This window comes from Garra rufa, chromosome 9, assembly GCF_049309525.1.
Source record: "Garra rufa chromosome 9, GarRuf1.0, whole genome shotgun sequence".
In the NCBI taxonomy this organism is placed as follows: Eukaryota; Metazoa; Chordata; class Actinopteri; order Cypriniformes; family Cyprinidae; genus Garra; species Garra rufa.
Window position 1 is genome coordinate 24,568,076 of NC_133369.1, and position 20,464 is coordinate 24,588,539.

The window sequence follows — 20,464 nt, forward strand, 5'->3', positions numbered from 1 at the left end:
GTCAATTCTGCAAAAGGATTCCTGACCAAGTATTGAGTGCATAACTGAACATAATTATTTGAAGGTTGACTTTTTTTGTATTAAAAACACTTTTCTTTTATTGGTCGGATGAAATATGCTAATTTTTTGAGATGCTAGTTTTCATGAGCTGTATGCCAAAATCATCAATATTAAAACAATAAAAGGCTTGAACTACTTCAGTTGTGTGTAATGAATCTAAAATATATGAAAGTCTAATGTTTATCAGTACATTACAGAAAATAATGAACTTTATCACAATATGCTAATTGTTTTGAAAAGGACCTGTATAAACATTTTAGATTTTTTTTTGTCATAATATTGCATCCCTATGAGCTCCTGGTTTTCACATGTTGAATTTAGATACAATTTTAAACACTGTAAAAATCACTGTGAATTTAATGGTAAAAGACTGTAAAAATGCTACAGTAAAAAAATTAAATGGTTATCAGTAAGTTTCAAGTATACAGTGAAAAACTGAATTGGACATGTATTTTTGCATGTAATTTTATGGTAATATACCGTTTTTGGAAGTGAAAAAGACCATCAAATTTACAGTGAATAACCCAGAATTCCCTGCGTTACATTTCAAACTTGATGTTCTCTTGTTAAAATAATTATGTTTCTTCTTAGTTTTTCTCTTATCAGTTGTGTACAATAGGGTTGTATGTTACATCTAATGTTGTTAAATTATTGTTCATTGCATTATTTCAGTTTCATGTGTGTTACCATGATGGTGTTTAGTGTTTGTGTGAATGCACCTTCTATATATGTTAGTACTGAAAAGCTGTTTGTGATGGGCTTTGGTTAATCATGTGGCTTTCTCATCACGACCTGCTTGTGGTGGTTATTGTATTACAAAGGTACAAAACAGATTTCAGTACTTCAAAAAGTTGGTACATTAACATTATATCAGTTAATGAAATGATGGTATTTAAATGTAAATTTAAGTTTACACTGTAAAACCTAAAACGTTGCTACCATATTTTTTAAGGTAAAATTCTGGCAACCACAGCTGCTGTGTTTTTACCATAAATTTTACTGATTTTTTTTCAGGGAATGTTTTTTTGGTACAGCACTTACAATGGAAGTGAATGGGGTAATTTTTTGGAGCTGTAAAACTATTTAACTAATGATTTTTATGTTAATTTTAACATAACATTGTCATAGGAATATAATAGTAAAATGGAATGAAATTTTACATAAAAGTAAATATTGGCATGACAGAAACAGTGAGACTTGCTTTGCTGCAAAAAGTTATTGCAGGTCTTATTTCATCACATAGATTTAATAAACATGAAAAAAATACACACAAATGAAGAAAGAACACATTTATGTCCTTTCAAAATGCATAATGCAGTGTATATAAAAACTGCTTAAAATATTTTTTTTATTGGCTAAAAGCTTCTCTCTGCATAGAAATCTACATGAAAGAATTTGATAGTAGTAGTAAAATTGCATTTAACTTTACATATTGAAGAAAAGGTTAGTAAGCAGTTTTTGCTCTAATATCAAGCACTCTTCACATCTAGTGGCTATAGTTTTGAAATAGTGTTTTTTTTTACGTTTCTGTATTGGCCTCATTCACCTCTATGTTAAAAAGAAGGAAATTAAAAAAGAAAATTAGAGATGAGTTTTTTATTCTGGTAATCAACATTATGCTACAAATAAGCTTAACTTGTACTGAACCCTGAATATTTCACCACAGCAAACAAAGTTAATGAGGTAAAAGAGAGAACGGGAGAATTTTTCTCACAAAAATAGATCTGGCAGTGCAATCACATGGGGAACATGACAGATGGGAATGTGAACAAGGACGGAAAGAAAGAAAAAAAATCCTTTAATTTTAAAAACTGGGATTATAGAACATTGTTTCATGATATAAAGGGGTTTAGACAGAGTCGGGCCTCTCCTGGTTTCTATAGTAGCTGCAAAGTGCATTATGTGTCCGTTGCCATGACAATATTATTTTTGTATCCGTGAGGAGTGGGTGTTTTCTTTTACTGGCTGACTGACCATAGGTGCTCTTTTACGTGTGCTTCTGTTTTAGAGAGACAAGGTGGTCTTTCAGAAGCTCGGTCATGTGACGCCTGGGTCTTAATGGTTATTTGGTCTCAGTTCTGGGTCAGAGAGTCTTAGGGCTGGTGTCTGTATTGTCAAGGAAACCTGTTGTTATGGAAACCACCAACAGTAGACACTGAAGGGAGAAGTTAATATGGACAAGGGGCTGAAAGCTGGAGCGCACTTAGTGCCATTTTACACTTCACTGACTGCGTGTGTGTCTGTCAGCTTAAGTTCAAGAGAGTGTGTGAGATGAGACCAGACTGAAGCCCTGAGCGCCACAGGAACTTATTAACCCTTCAACTGTTACACTGTAATGTGATATGAAGATTTTTAAACTGTTATAAGGTTGGCTTTATGAATTTTTGTGGTGTAAAGCTCAGGGCTTGGAAGCAGACGACTGCTGGTTCAGTCCCCGCAAGCTGTGGGCCATCACTATTGTGTCATTGAGCAAGCTCCAGGGGAAATGTGCTTCTAATAAATGTACTGTAAGATGCTTTGTCTGCTAAATGATGTCATGTCTGGATGGTGAAGCCGTTCTGTGAAAGTCTCGTGAGATTCGCGGTTGCTGTCGGCGCGGGTACGGGTCCCCTACGGTTGCTGCGGGACTCCAAATAAACAGCTCATGAATGTCGCTAGTGAATGCCATGAGACTGTCCTCAGGATGAAGGTTACCATCCAGACACAGCTGCTACATAACTATTTGATTTACTTTCTGTTACTCTCCCCTCTTTTCCGCAGGACTGGGTTTTCCTCACAAGGTTTTGCTTCCTTACTGATTTTGGCCGATTGAACTTTAGGTTCCGATACCCCAAGGTAAGATTAAAGACCTATGTTGGAATTTTTTACTTATGACCAGATTACTGATATTGTACTAAATCTTCAATATTTTTGTCAATTCATAATATATCAGTACCATTACCTTTGCTGTCACTTCATTATTCCTTACAGTTAATAAAACACTAATAATTTAATAACACTGCTAAAATCACTAGCAAATATCAAAATGAATATAGATATATTTTAGAGCTGTCAAACGATCCAAAATAAAAGTTTGTGTTTGCCTAATATGTGTTTACTGTGTATATGTTTTATATATAAATACACACATGCTTAAGAAAATGTGATATGTGTGTGTGTGTGTGTGTGTATAAATATATACACACACATACACACACACACACAAATGTGTAAAATATTTACATGTGTGTATTTATATATACATAATAAATATACGCTGTAAACACACATATGCAAACACAAACAGCCCTAAAAAAAAATACATACATACATATGCGATTAATCGTGATTGTTTGACAGCCCTAAAAATATACATACGTATGTGATTAATTGTGATTGTTTGACAACCCTAAAAACATACATACATATGTGATTAATTGTGATTAATCATTTGATAACCCTTAAAATAAACATACATACATACATACATAATATATATGCGATTAATCATGATTAATCATTTGATAGCCCTAAAAATCATTAATTGTTTAAGAGCCCTAAAATTATACATACATGAATCGTTTGACAGCCCTAAAAATATACATATATATATATATATATATATATATATATATATACACACACACATACATACTTATGCGATTAATCGTGATTAATTGTTTGACAGCCCTAAAAACATACATACATACATACATACATACATACATACATACATATACACATACATACATATGCAATTAATCGCGATTAATTGTTTGACAGCCCTAAAAATATACATACATACATATACACATACATATGCGATTGATCGCGATTAATCGTTTGACAGCCCTAAAAACATACATACATATGCGATTAATAATGATTAATTGTTTGACAGCCCTAAAAATATACATATACATACATATGCGATTAATCACGATTAATCGTTTGACAGCCCTGAAAACATACATACATATGCGATTAATCATGATTAATTGTTTACAGCCCTAAAAATATAAATATACACAAACATACATATGCGATTAATCACAATTAATCATTTGACAGCCCAAAAAACATACATTAAAAAAACCTTACATATGCGATTAATCATGATTAATTGTTTGATAGCCCTAAAAATATACATACATACATACATACATACATACATACATACATACATACATACATACAAACATACAAACATACATACATACAAACATACATACATATGCAAATAATCATGATTAATCATTTGACAACCCTAAAAATATGCGATTAATCGCAATGAATTGTTTGACAGCACTAAAAGTATACATGCATATATAATTATATATATCTTTTTTTTATAATTGAAAATAATAATAATTGACATTGATTTGACTCTACAATTATAATATTGTCCATCCTTAAATATCAGTATTTCTCATAATTACTTCCATATAATATTTGCCTAAACTCTTACTTTGGTTTAGTTGGTTTCATTACAAACACAAACTCTTTACAATACTGTTATAAAACAAGAACACTGTTAAAAAAAGTTCTACAAAGTTTGACCATTAAATTATGCTGTCAGTCTGCCCCTTTCTTCTTTAATTATCTGTCAGTCATTTTCTATAAAGATCCAATACATCTTTTAAGTTTCTAGATGGCATGGACAGTTCAAGTATTAATCTCTCCCCCTCTCTCAATCTATCTGTCCATCTATCCTGTCTTTCTCTCCCTCCCTCTATGCCTGTATTTCACCGACAGTCCCGATGCTGTCAGAACATATTGCTCTACTTTGATGAAAGCTCTCAGTGGCCAGCTGTGTACAAGAGGCCGGACAAGGTGAGACACACACTGACAGACTTTGTGTTTGTGTGTGTGAAAATATTGAGTGTACTGTCAAGACTGTGTGTGTGTGTGCATGTGCGAACAAACAGAGAGCACGAACACCAATGTGTGCGTTATGCATCGGTAGAAAGTATGAGGATTAAAGGAGAAATGTCAGCAGTGTTCCGTGGATTAAAAGTCCAAATCCAGCCTCCAAAAAGACATGAGTGTCAGTGCATGTGCGTATTTAAATACAGCACATTTTCTCCTTCCCCGTGGCAGGAACTGCATTGCGGGACTCTCTGAAAAAGTGCTTGTAGGAAGCCCCACACTCCTCTAGTACTAATCTACTACTTAGTACTTCAGCTCTTGTTATTGTTAAAGGGTGTTTGAAATCCTGTGGAGAGCATGTTTGATAATGGAAGGTTTATGTGCTCTACAGGATTGCTACCAGAAAGAGTCAGTATTGAGACCTGAAAATAACCAGGTCATCAACCTGACCACCCGCTACACCTGGTCTGGTTGTATGGTAAGAAAAAACTATTTATATACATTATAGTTTGTGTGCTTGTGTGTGTGTCCTTAAGGCTTGAATTTGTACAGTAGCAGTTAAATAGCTGTTCTGCTTTACTGTCACCACCAAAAATAATTGTTTCCAAACTGGTTTTCCAAACACATCCCCTGTCTGCCATTGGTTGAGCTAAATCCAGCAAACATAATTAAACATGCCACAGTATTTACATATTTTAATTAATGGCTCACTTGTGTCTCTGCATATTAAACTGGAATAGAACAAGGAAAGAAATTACACACATCAACAATAAATTCAAACTATTTTCTGTTGAATCAGTGATGAACAATTACATAAAGAGTTGCTCCTCTTTACACTCTTATATCTTTGTTTGCCTCTGTCAGGTGGAAGGCGAAGGTAATGAAGAGATGCTGAGTTGTGTAGGAGGTCGAAGCTTTCGTTCTGTCAGAGAGAGATGGTGGTACATTGCGCTCAGCAAGTGTGGGGTGAGTGCTGATACGGTAAACAATATACGAGGGACTAAAAACGTGCCTCAGGCAGACTACCGTATTGAGGCAGGCATGATTAATGACCACAGAATGAATAACTAATTGTACCGAATTATACAGATGTACAAGGGTAAAACAAATTTTTAATGAACATATCAAACAACATAATGGTTAGTCTGTGAAGCCTATGATTAAAGTTTTATCTTGTGAATGAAAATGAGAACTGTGTGAAATTCAAATCGGTTCCCTGTCTTGCCATCTCCTTTTACTGTGAGCTTCTGAGAAATTCAAACATTTGAAAGTAATGCATTACAATATTGCGTTACTCTCTAAAAAAGTAACTAATTACGTACTTAGTTCCTTTTTATGGAAAGTAACGCCTTACGTTACTTTTGCGTTACTTTTAAAATCTGGGCAGAACTTGCTTGTTTGTTTCTAATATACATTTTTGTTTAGCAAATGTAAAAGCCATTTTACACCAAAAGCCTCAGACGGAAGGAAAAGTAAATGCACACCTGTACAGTAGAATGCAGAAGAAGAAAATTCAACACTCTTCAGCAAAAAAAAAAAAGAAGAAGAAGAAGAAATGTTAGTTTATCTTGAGTATCGAAGGTCAGCAACAAAGACAATGTAAAATGGGATTAAATACATAAAAGATATTTGTATTATTTAACATTTAATTATTGCAGGTTTGGGTCATGTTCTGAGTTGCATTTTACTGTTTTTATTCAATTTGAGCAATACTGAATCTGTTATTTTGTGTGAGTGAGACGCATTAATGCATGTTCACATTTATTCTAGAACTGAAGTAACATCTTACTTCTGATTTCAATCAATAAATGGGGAAAAAAGTAACTGCCATTTACTTATTTGAAAAAGTGTTACGTAATGCGTTACTTTACTAGTGAAAAAAGTAATCTGATTACATAACTCGCGTTACTTGTAATGTGTTTTCCCCGAACACTGGTGAACAGGACCTTTTAAAAAATACTGGTACATTCGCTCTGGCAATTGGTATGAGAACATTACCAGTAAATATCCAGGAAGTTACTGGTATTTACTGAGTTGTTTACAAAGCTCCACCGCTTTTTTTTACAACCTGGTCTCATGGCGAAAACGTACCTGTGGAAACTTTTTTGAGAGATGCGAGAGTTGCGAAATTTGTACCAATAAGTACATATCACTGGAGTTTCCAACAGAAATGAGAACTAGAGGCAGTAAAACAGTGAGCACTTGTATTCGTTTTTGTACACAGTTATGATTACAGCTCCATATGTTTTGCTTTCCAGATGTAACAAGCTTTCTCTGTAAAATTAACACTTAAGGTGGTAAAACAGTGCCCACTTGTAATTGTTTTCGTACACAGTTATGATTACACCACCATATGTTTCACTCTCTGGATATAACAAGCTTGCTCAGTAAAATTAACACTACAGGCAGTTAAACAGTGACCACTTGTAATTGTTTTTGTACACAGTTATGATTACAGCATCATATATTTTGCTTTCCGGACATAACAAGCTTGCTCGCTAGAGGTATTGGACGAGAGATAAGATAGAAAGATGAGAGATAGAAAAACAAGCTAAAACGGCATGCTTACAATTGGGTTTTCATGTGTAATAAGCTTTTGTTCATACTATCAAGTATGTTTAGGTGTAGTGCAAATAGTACGTTATTTTAAAACGTTATAGCGCCACTCTACGGACATTTCAAGTTAGAACTGCGGTGACAGGTATAAAACCAACGTCACATAAAACGTGGTTGATACAGCTGTGGCCGGAAACTAACAATAAGTTAAATTTTCTACCTATTAGATTGTGTTTTATTGACGTCTACACATACCCCAACACTAAAACTCCCACCTTACAAAAATACAAAAAAAGCAATTATTGTTGTACAGTGTGACAACAATTGTGCTACATTAATGTACGCATGCCCAGTAGTCACATCTATATACCATATAGCCTTTACCATAAAACATACCATATGTACGTTCATCTGTTCTGGGGGGAAAAAAAAAACTCTTTTAGCTTCACTCAGTGGACATTTTTGTTGTAAATTTCAGTGATATTTACTTATTGGTTGGTATTTTGCATCTTGCCAGAAAGTTCCCACAGTTACGTTTTCTTCATGAGACCAGGTTGTTTTTTATTAGTTTTTATATGTAAACATGCGTTAGATCGACATCTTTTTCAACATGACTCATTTGAGACCCAGTTTTCTTTTTAATTTATCATCACTGCAGCTCTACAGTTGGATACTATTGTGCATGTCTTGTGTCTATAAGAGCAAAAAGCGTTCTGTGATCATCCCCTTTTATGCCCATCACTCAGACTTCAAAAATGTTGTTAAATTGGACAGATAGCGAAACTAAAGCGTTACTACTCATGCAGGCAAATAAACACAACGGCACAGCTTTTAAAGATTATTTCTGATGACTGACATCAGAGAATTTACCGGCTGTTTGGTAAAAAGACAGAATGCTGTTGCTTGTGTGAACAGCATATTTGTGAATTTACTGGTAAAGTCGTACTGGTAATTTTACAGCAATTTACTGGGATTACTGTGTGAAAGAGGCTATTGTTGTTTAAATCTTGTTGTTAAAATGGCTTTCGATGACTGAAATAAAGCTGGAATAAAGTGAAATAAAAATATTAGATGAAAAGCTTAAATGAAAATAAGAAATGTTGACTATTACTGAAACTAAAAATTACTAAATTACTAAACTAAACAGAATTAAAAATTTAGGATATATAGAAATAGAAAAACTACTGATGTTGGCGCTGATAGCCTCGTGGGCAGTGCGTCGACATGTAGCGCCGTTGCGCTTCGGTCATCCCTGTGTTCGAGTCCCGGCTCGTGGACCTTTCCCAATCCCGTCCCTCCTCTCTCTTCCACTTCATTTCCTGTCTCACTACTGTCCTTTCAATAAAAGGCAAAAATTACAAAAATAAATCTTAAAAAAAAAACCTACTGATAAATGCACACACAAAAATGTTTTTAACTAAAATTAAAACAAAAACAGAAAATCTAAAAATAAAAGCTAATTCAAAATAATAATAAAAAACGGTAAAATAATATTATGAACTGTATTTTTGCTAAATGGAAAGGATGGAACAGAATTGCATTCAAAATTTTCTTTTTATTAAAGGATTAGTTCACTTTCAGAACAAAAATGTACAAATAATGTACTCACCCCCTTGTCATCCAAGATGTTCATGTCTTTCTTTCTTGACAATTTATATACTTTTTAACCTCAAATGCTCATCTTGTCTCGTCTCTGCGTTGCACAGTCTGTGTGATCCGGGTCAATACAGTTAAGGTATGTCGAAAAACTCCCATCTCGTTTTCTTCCACAACCAAATCGCCCTACAACGCTGCAGAAGTACAGCTGCAAAGATCAAACGCCTTTACAAAAAAAAAGTTAAAACAGCGTTGTAGGGCGATTTTGAAGTTAAAGACAAAAACGAGATGGGAGTTTTTCGACATATCCTAACTGTATTGACCCGGATTACACAAACTAAGCATGCACATCGCAGAGATGGGACAAGACGAGCATTTGAGGTTAAAAAGTATATAAACTGTCAATTTGTTTCGAAAAAAAAAACTGATGGTTTCGATGGACCCTTCTTTCTCGGCTGGGATCGTTTAGAGCCCTTTGAAGCTGTGTTTAAACTGCATTTTGGAAGTTCAAACTTGGGGGCACCATACATATCCACTATATGAAGAGAAATCCTGAAATGTTTTCCTCAAAAAACATAATTTCTTTACGACTGAAGAAAGAAAGACATGACAGTCTTGGATGACAAGGGAATGAGTACATTATCTGTAAAATTTTGTTCTGGAAGTGAACTAATCCTGTAAGTTTTGACATACTTCTGATTGAAGGATCACCCACATTCAGTTCTATCCGAGTACAGATACAGAAACAGATCATTTTGACATTGCAGCAGATATATATGACCAGGATACTAAAATACTTGCTACATCCAGAATATGGTACATCCACAATATGTATTACTATACAAACCAACTACACTCAAGTTTGCATACATGGCATGTAGGAAACAAGGCAAGTGATTAATTGACCTGAATGTAAAAAATGTGATTAAAGGGATTTTTTTTTTTTTTTTTTTTGAAAGATGAAGAGGCTCAGTTCTGAATTGGACCCTCTTTAGGAGGCAGTGAGTGATTTTAGTTGCAGTTGCTTGAAGTGATTCACATGTAGTGTTGGAGAGGTACACGACATGAAAGGATTTTAGCCGGATAAATGGGGGCAAAATGTAAGGGGTTGTTTCATGGATGGAGGCAGACTGATGGACGCAATTCTAAATCCTGTTGGACTGAAGTAAAGCACCATCTCTGAGCATAGTCCCTAAGGGAGCCTTTCTACGTCTGCTGCCAATTTCTCTTCTTCTCTCTCTTATACTTTTTTTCTCAACGGCCAGTCTTATATCTCTGTATCTAGTACCTTCTGTTACAGTTTGATTATTCACTTCAGCCTTTCATGCTCATTCTGTTTGTATCTAACAGTCTTTTCTGTGTCCCTCTCCAGCTCTATATATTTGTCCCGCTCTCTCTAGCCTCTCCATATCTGGCCACATTGATTTGGTGATAGGGCATGCTTCATGCACCTCACCTTTTTGGACTGCGGGAGAGGGAATGGGTTTTTCCTGCCAAGTGAAATCAAAGTGTTTCTCTTTTATTAAGCCGGGCCGAAATCCTCTGAACAGCTAGAAACTGTGCTGCTTTGAAGTCTTTTATAGCCCAAAGATCTGTTTGTGCACTCACAGTGTTTGTATGGTCTCTGAAGCTCCCCACTCACTTTCCCCTCTCTGTTTTACACCTCCTGCTTTTCACCCCTCTAAATTCCCTCTTTTTCTCTTTCACCATGCAACACAGGGAGATGGGCTGCAGCTGGAATATGAAATGACATTAACTAATGGACAGTCTTTCTGGACCCAGCATTTCTCTGCAGATGAATTTGGTGAGACATGACTGAAAGTGGGAGGAATTTATTTGGTATTATGTGAAAGCATGGCAAAATATATCCATTTCTAAACTTAAAAAGTGTGGGGACAATACAGTATAATACAATGCAGTTAATTTTTTTTTTCGAAAGAAGTCTCAAATGCTCACTAAGAATACATTTATTTGACTAAAAATACAGTAAAAACTGTAATGTTTTGAAATATTATTACAATTTCAAATAAAATGTTTAATATATTCAGGGGTTTTAGCGCTGAAACCTTATTGTAATTGTTAGAATAGCCAAGGATCAACAATCTCCATGTAAAACTGATCGTGCAAATCAAACCGTAAGTCGTAGAGACTTGAAACTAGGTAGGCCTGACGGGAGCGCTACAGCGATCAAAGGTATGAAATTGCTCTAGTCGTCAGAATCCTTGGCTCACGCTGGACAAAACACATGTCTCAGATTTGATCATGAGCCTGGTAAAGTTTTCAGACCAAACCAGTGCAAAAAGATTCTCCACAGAGGGAATATCAATAATTATCAAGAAAAGTTGAACTTTGGACTCAATGTTGCAAAGGGACACCAAAACATTCCACTTTTAGTAAAATGCCTATAAGTCCTGAATGGAATGAGATATTTTACAAACTCAGAATACTTATGTAAGAGCTCAATCTGAGCTCACAGGACAAATATTGTGGGGCTTGGTCACTTGGTGGCGCTATAAGAGGAAAAAAACATAATAATGACTATACCTATGCAACTATTTGTCCTATCAACATGAAAATTGCTGTGCATGGTCTTGGTCCAAAGTGACATTAAGGACATTTGCATATCTAAAAAAAAGTGGGCAAGGGGGCAATATCACATTTTTCAAGGGGGTAAACGACTGTAGCGTTTTTTCGCACATACACACAATAATTATATCATATGATAGAACTCCTCATTCCAGACAACTTTGAATCTAGAACCACTGTTGTCAATCAAATTGTTTATTAAATGATTAAAAAGGTTTAAAAAAACCTGCTTTTGCAAACTAGTCCTAGGTTTTTTTTTTTTTTTTGCTTAATCTGAAAAAAAAAAAAAAAAAAACACTGCAGTGCAATTTTCTGGAAATGGTCAAATTTACCCTTTGGGAAGCTATAACGGGGTCATTTAGAACAGGGGCCTGTTTCAATTTAACCAAAATCTCATGAAGCCTAAAGGAAAACTCAAAACTTCATGAAACCTGGTGAGCACATGCAACAGATGATTCTAAACAAGTATGCAAAGTTTTAAGGAGATCGGACTACAGCTGGTGCTTTAACAGTCATAAATGTTAAAAAACATACTATTTCTATGGTAAATTACCTGCATTTGCCAAAAATGCTTTTTTAAATCATTGATTTAGGTGGTTACAGGCTTGCTAAATAATGTGTTTTTTCATATGTGCTTAAATGCCTTAAAGTGCGTGAACCCTGGTATATTTTAAAATGTAATTTATTCCTTTGATGGCAGTATATGCTGATTAGGCATAACATCCAGCATGATCATGTCTTTGTGTGTCATAATTAAATGTACACAAAAGAGAAAGAAAAAACCTAGTATCAACAGTTATTCAATAAACCAACTGACAATAGAAGATCAAAATATTTGTAATTGCTGTATGTGCCCTGTAGCATCTTCCTGGTGGCAGTTTTTCAAATTCCTTACAGGGATAGTTTAATGAAAAAATGAAAATTCTGTCATTAATTACTCACCATTAAATTGTTCCAAACCCTTAAGACTTTCTTTCATCTTTGGAACACAAATTAAGATATTTTTGATGAAATACGTCAACATGACGAACAACATGAGGGTGAGTAATTAATGACAGAATTTCCATTAATGGAAAGTCATGCTGTATAGAAAAGAAAGTTGTACAGTATGTGTTTGGAATGAGAGTATTTGATGATAATGTTTGGTTGAACCATTTCTTCAAGACGTCTACCATGCTTACACTGTGACTAAATACTGTTCCTGTTTTGTTCTGTTTATGTGTTTCAGGCATCCTGGAGACAGACATCACATTCTTGGTTATATTCGCCACTGTGTTTACACTGTCTTGTTATTTTTCTTGTGAGTTTCCATGTCCTGGGGCTATAAAAGACCTTAGATTTGTTGGTCTCAGTGCATAATTTGCACGTCTTATTATTCAGTGTTAAATTAAAGGATATTTTTAGCCATCTCCCCCAGATAAACAGACCTACAGATACTCTGATTCTTGATTCTCCCTGCATTAGTAAATAATTTCCCCTAAATATCTCTCCTTCTGTGTGATTTTTTTAAGATAATTTAAAGGGAAGACAGTTGCTCCATACGACCTATAAGATGTTTATGACTGCGGCTGGAGTGGAGGGTGAGAAAGGCCACTGCAACACTCATAGATAAATACAAGCACACGCTTTTTATGATACTAGGCTTTACGAGGCTGGATGCATAACAATATCTCTTGTGTCATCCCTTCTTTCTTTCATCCTTATCTCCTCCCCACATTTAACTTCTTCCTCTGTGCTCTCACGGCTGCTGCTGTGACTTATCTATCTCATTTCTCTTATCTCTGGCATCCTTTCCTTTACTTACTGATTCCTTTTCTTTCAGTCTTAAGCCTGCTCTTCTTTTGCATTTACTGGGGCCTTTATGCCAGAGATGGCGTTGGGAACGGCAGCCTCAAGATATTAGGTAAGAAAAACACTGTATGTAAAGAATAATATATAGTCAGATGCTCATTACTGCAGAATAAACCCTGATTGGGTATACATACAGTGCCTTGCAAAAGTATTCATACACCATAATTTTTTCATGTTTTATGTTGCAGTCTCATGTTAAACTGCTTTAAACGACTTTTTTCCCCACATCAATCTGGTTTCATACATTATGCTGTATGGAGTGTAGATTGATGTGAAAAAAAAATAAAAAATTTAAAGCATTCAAAAAAATGTTGAATACTTTTGCAAAGCACTGTAAATATAAATAAATGATTTACCTAACATTTAATGTCAATGTACACATCTAATATTGTATTATAATATATACAATACAGTATCTAAGCATACTCTGTTTTAACATTACACATTTGTGTGCTTGTGACTGGATTCATTCTTAAATGCTGACCTGATTTGTAACCTACTTGTGGTCACCTGTGTAATTCTCTGTGGCTCTCTTCCTCTCACCAGGGAAATTACTCTTTTCTGTGAGCTTCCTGATTTTTTTGCTCATGCTGATTCTCCTGGGGAAGGGATTCACAGTCACCAGGTAGGAGGCCTTACTTGTCACATAATCTGGGTAATGACTTAGAAGGCTAATCATGCTAATGTGACCCAGATGTCAAGACAAATCTGTATCCAAATTCGAGTACTGAATTCAAGGATGAGCTTACTTTTGATGCTGATGTTCTTTAGCGGGCGATTCTACATCTGACAAATGTCTTTTCAGCCATATTTTCGAAGAAGATGACGTGGTAGTGATAATGTTTCTGTTTTTTTATTTTTAGAGCAAGAATAAGTCACAGTGGCTCTGTGAAACTATCCATTTATATGACAGTCTACACCATTACCTATATCATCCTCTTTATATATGAAGCAGAGGTAAGATCTAACTGCCTTTTTCTTTTCTTTTTCTTTTATAATAAGCTGAATATTCATAATATACACTACCATTAAAAAGTTAGGGGTCAATAAGATTTTTTTTTTCATTTGAAAGAAATTAATACTTTTCTGTAAGGGTGTATTCATCAAAGAATCCCAAAATAAATGTATTGCACAAAAAAATTTAAGCAACTGTTTTTTAACAAGAAATGTTTTTTGAGCACCAAATCAGCATATTAGATTGATTTCTGAAGTTTCATTTCACACTGATAACTGGACTAATGGCTGCTTAAAATTCAGTTTTGTCATCACAGAAATTAATTACATTTTAAAATATTTAAAAAAAAGAAAAAAGTTGTAATAATAAAAAATGTTTAACTTTATTTTTGTTTAAATAACTGAGCATTATTTCAAAAATATTTTAAAAATCTTACCGACCCAAAACTTTGTGTATTTCTTATGGTTTTGCTGGCAATATACACTGTAAGTAGCATTAACACAACATAATTTATCCTTTTGTTCTATAATTGAAAAAAGTGTAGAAAAAATTGTTTTATTGTAATTTAGTTTTTAAATCATAAATTCATATTCAAATTAGGGCTGCAAAACAGTGAATCGCCATCAATCGCATTCAGAATAAAAGTTTATGTTTACATACTATATGTGTTTACTGTGCATATTTATTATACAGTTGCAATCAAAATTATTCAACCCCCCAGAGATAGCAGTACTTTACAAATAAAAGCTTGTCTGAAGTTTCAGGACTTTATAAAAAATGCATCTACTACAGTTTACTGGCATATTAAAAGTGACAATGTCAATATATAATGTAATGTGTTTGAGTAATAGGAGTTTTTAATAACACGGCTATGTCAGAATTATTCAACCCCTATTCAACATTGCCATTTTAAGTCATTTATTTTTGTGGTAGGGAACAAAATTATCCTAAAACACAACACAAAGGCTTTATAAACTATTTAAAAACTGAATCAGCTTGAGATGTTACACATCTATACATTTATCCCATGCATGAGCTGAAGTTGAGTAGCATATATGGTAAAGTCAACAGAGCTTTCTCAAAAGCTATAGAGAAGAAATAGTTTTATTGTATTAGAAAGTCTAAGGCTACGTGAAGATTTCTAAGACATTAACCCCCGGTTTCACAGACAAGGTTTACAGGTAAGTCTAATCCCAGACTAAACTGTAAATCTGAGCTGTTTTAACTGAAAGGAATTTGCACTAACTGATCTTAAAATATGTCAGTGCCTTTGTTTTGCCTCTAGATGCACACCAGTAATGTTTTTTTCAGGGAAAGTTAATAAAAATTACTTAAATGTCCTAATTGAACTATTTCCTAATCCTGGTTTAAGATAAACCCTGTCTGTGAAACCGGGCCTAAAAGCCTTATTCCTTAGTTTAAAGTGTGTTGTACCAGAAAACCTTTGAGGGTGTTGAACCAAAAATGCACAATTTCATAAAATGTTCTATCAGAGCAACTGAGAAAAATCTGCAATGTACAGCCAAAGACTTGCGAGATGACCAGACAAAAGGAGGAAAAATATTTAATTCCAGAGTAGAAGATGAACATAAGACAGGCATCACCTTCATGTTGGGGCATCTTGGCGAATACCATTCTTGATCAAGAAGAACAAAAAGGTCAGCTTGAATATGCTAAAATTAATTTGGATAGACCTGTGGAGTTCTGGAAGAATGTTTAATGGAGTGATGTGACCAAACTAGAACTTTTTGGACGTATAGATCAGCGGTATGTCTGGTGCAAAAAAGGGAAAACTAATGAGCAGAAGAACTCTATCTCCATGATCAAACATGGAGGTGAGCTGATCCAATTATGGGGTTGTTTTACTGTAGCATGAAGTGGAAAACATGAGCGTATGAAGGAAACCATGGATTCTTTGAAGTATCAGGCCATTTTGCCAAGAATTGTGATGCCTTTGGTGCAAAGACTGAAGATGATGATCAATGGACTTTCCTGCAGGACAATCATCCCAAAGTAAACATCCAAATCTACTTATGCTTGGTTCAGGGATCAGTCACAGAATGTTCTTGAGTGGCCTGTTCAGTCTCCAGATTTAATTCTCATTGAAAATACTTGGTCGAATTTGAAGAAAGCAGTGGCAAAGTGAAAACCAAAGATTATCCATGATCTAAAAGCTTTTTCAGCCGAGGAATGGTCCAAGATTGTAGTAGAGAGGTGATCAACGCTTCTAAAAACTTTCAAACAGCGTTTATAGGTGGTTTTAAATAATAAAAGATTCTGCACCAAATTTTACTTTTGGGGGTTGAATAATTTTGAAAATGAACGTTTAGAGCCAATTTGTTTGTTTTTTTCCATTATTTATCAATTTATGTTCTCAGAATAACTCAAATGTGTATTAAAATACTTTATCTAATAGTGTACTAATGCCTTTGTAGATTTGTTTTTAGAAAAACAAATTATCTGGAACAAAATGTCTTTCATGTCAAGGGGGTTGATTAATTTCTATTGCAACTGTAAATATATATATATAAATACACACACATATATGTATATATATTTTTAAAATATTTGTATGTACAGTCAAGCCCGAAATTATTCATATCCCTGGCAAATTAAAGTTACAGTTAAAGACTTAAAGTTTTTTTTTTTGACCAGAAATGACACTTCTCCCAATCACTTCTCAAAAAAGATAATAAGACGATGTACAAGAGGCATCATTGTGGGAAAAAATATTTCTCAGCTTTTATTTACATTTGAACAAAAAGTGGCATGTCCAAAATTATTCATACCCTTTGCAAACTGTCACAGTCTATGGGATATCCAAAGTTCTATACCATTCCAAATAGTCCAAGCTGTTCTAAAGCATCCTAATTACCCTGATTCATTGGGAACAGCTGTTTTAATCAACTCAACAGGTGAAAAACAGAAGCTCTCTGCTGTTGGTTTGTGGACAGTCATGACTAAGACAAAGGAGCTCACTGAGGACCTGCGGCTATGCATTGTGGCTGCTCACAAATCAGGAAAGGGCTATAAGACCATATCTAAATGTTTTGAAGTTCCAGTGGCTACAGTGCAAATTATTATTAACAAATACAAGACATTCCGCACTGTGAAAAATCTCAGAGGACGTGGTCGGAAGTCAAAAGTGACACCTGTGCTGGCCAGGAGGATAGTGAGAGAGGTAAAAAAAATAATCCAAGGATCACCACCAAGGCCATCCTGATGTATCTGGACTCTGCTGGTGGCAAGATCTTAAGGCAGACAGTCCAATGGACACTGCACACTGCTGGGTTCCACGCATGCAGACCAAGGAGGACACCCGCTTGGCCTTTGAAATGCTCATTTGGACAAAGATTATTAAGGGTATGAATAATTTTGGACATGCCACTTTTTGTTCAAATGTAAATAAAAAAATGACTAATAATTTTTTCCACAATGATGCCTCTTGTACATCATCTTATTATTTTCTGTGTCATTTCTAATCAAAAAAAAAAAAAAAAAAAAAACTTGCTGGTTGAATAAAAGTAACTTTAAGTCAGAATTTGCCAGGGGTATGAATAATTTCGGGCTTGACTGTATATATATTTATACTTGTATATAATTTATATTATATATAAATATCAATAATTTATATATAAATCTAACATATTTTCCCTTAATATATACATGTATGTGAGAGTATTTATATATACACAATAAATATGCACAGTACTCACACATATAGTAAACATAAACTTTTATTTTGAATGTGATTAATCGTTTTGCAGCCCTAATTCTAATAATCAGAATTTGAATACTTTAGTTGAAATGGTGATTTGATTGAAAAAAGTACTTTTAAATATTGATATGTAAATATACATTTTATGTGTATATCGAATAATGCTTTAAGTGTGAAAATATAGAGGCTTATCAAGATACATTTTGTAGTTACAGCCAATTAATATACTGTAGATAACCATGGCAGAAAAAGCATAGATAGAAAAAAGGATGGAAAAAAGATTATTCATTACCAGAAATGACTTCAAATGTCTATTAATTTCCATATTACATACATGCGCTGTGCTGGGTAGATTACTTACAAATTGTAGTCTGTTACTAATTCCAAATTCCAAGACAAAAATTGTAGTTAGAAACGTCATCCATTACATTTACACATTTTAGGTAATATAATCAAACTACTTTGTGATTAACTTTGTGACCTAACTTGTTTATCACATAATAATCATGTACCATATTGATATAAAAATATAAAGAGAAAGAAAATGTATTCCAATCTTTCTTAACAACACTAAGTGTATTAAAATATTACATCAAACTGGGGTTTGTGAAGGAACTGCAGGGCATTTGTAAATTTTATAAAAAGCTTATAATTAAATCATAGAAATGTCAAATGAAAAGAAATCATTTTAAAATAGCAGCAACTGAAATAAAACACTTACTAAAAAAAGATGAATTGTAATCATCTAATCAATAAAAAAAAGTAACTAAAGTCTGAGGACTCGTCATCTTTAAGCACTATCAACTGCAGTTTCTCATGCTGCACCTGAGAGCTACTCCACTCTATACATAATGTAAGGCAGCGAGATGAAGTTACTCAGCATGAGCATGTCGTGCTGCTGTAGTGTGGTGTAATGGAACCCGGCAGATAGACAGACAGATAGAGAGAGAGAAAGACAGGTAGAGAGAATGACCCAGATAAGCCCTTGCAGTATCGTTGAAGAGCTCCTGTTGCACCTTGTGTCAATGTGAGCCTGTGCTCTAATGCAGCTTTAGATGTTTGGATTTGAGGAATGTTCCGCCACTTTCCACTTATGCAGCCTAACAGATTGTGCCATGGTCGGATTTAAAACCATCAATCATACAGATGGGTTGCCAAGGGCGGTGATTTCCCAGTTCTCACTCCCACTGCGTGTGTGTTTGTAGTTCTTTGATCCAGGCGAGGTGCTGTATGCTTATGACAGCCCTGCAGGGTACGGTTTAATGGGTCTGCAGCTGCTTGCCTACGTATGGTTCAGCTACGCTGTGCTGGTGTCCCTCAAACATTACCCTGAAAAACAACCTTTCTACATCCCCTTCTTCACTGCGTACACTCTGTGGTGAGTTCTGCTATTAACATAACAACGTATATAATATAGTATATCCTCCTGACTACCAGCTATGGAGTTTCCTGTAAAGAGCACATTCAGGGCTTGTCAGAGATACCAAATGTTTCACCATGACCACTCTGTTTCCTTGGCCTTTAAAAATGGCTGACATTAATTTAGTGATCAAATTTAACTACTGTTTGGAAATATGATAATATTTTGTAATGATCATTTAAATCTCACTAATTTTTTAAATAGTTTGTCATGAAACAACATCTCAGGAAAATGTTATGGGGTCTCAAATCAAAATATGATTTTCTGTTGAAACAGGACATACATTTCATACATGTCCACTGTAGAGGACACCAGGACTTGTTTATTACACATTTTGGGAGTTACAACAAATGAATATGGAAAGAAATTATATTTAAATATTGCTGTGAAATATTTAATATATTGCTATGAAATATTAGATATAATTATGAAAATCTTGCCATTTATTATTCCCATTATTATACCTATTTTTTTCATTATATGTTGCCCCAAAAACACATTACTATGCAAATTAGATACTGTTTATAGATATATTGTTTATAATGGAAACCTGTTTATTGCCATTTACACACATTTTGCATAAATAAAAATATTATATCATTAATAACATGGTTGAGAATCATCTTTATAAACTTTGGTATAAAAAATAACAATTGATTTGTGATTGAATCCCACAGTTTTTGCCTTTTCATGTTTATTCATGTGTTTTTATTTTTTTTAAACAGGACTTTTTAAAGTCCTGGGGCCCGTTTCAGAAAGGAGGTTAAGTGAAAACTCTGAGTATGTTAACCCTGAAATGAGGGAAACTCTGGGTTTTCGGTTTCAGAATGGGAGGTATGTTAAACCTGAGAAAGCAGAGTAAGTCAAGCCCGTT

General features: G+C 34.4%; 1 protein-coding gene across 1 annotated transcript in view; it reads left to right on the plus strand.

Annotated features, from left to right (window-relative positions):
- The window catches only part of LOC141343191 (transmembrane protein 145-like), a 27,294-nt gene extending 7,719 nt beyond the window's left edge, over positions 1–19,575 (plus strand). The window contains 11 exon segments of the mRNA XM_073847793.1: positions 2,821–2,895; positions 4,795–4,872; positions 5,300–5,386; positions 5,773–5,874; positions 10,780–10,864; positions 12,875–12,946; positions 13,158–13,226; positions 13,469–13,549; positions 14,044–14,122; positions 14,361–14,454; positions 19,376–19,575. Of these exon segments, the coding sequence (XP_073703894.1) occupies positions 2,821–2,895; positions 4,795–4,872; positions 5,300–5,386; positions 5,773–5,874; positions 10,780–10,864; positions 12,875–12,946; positions 13,158–13,226; positions 13,469–13,549; positions 14,044–14,122; positions 14,361–14,454; positions 19,376–19,552 (999 nt within the window). The 3' untranslated portion in view covers positions 19,553–19,575.
- Positions 19,576–20,464: the final 889 nt, after the last annotated feature.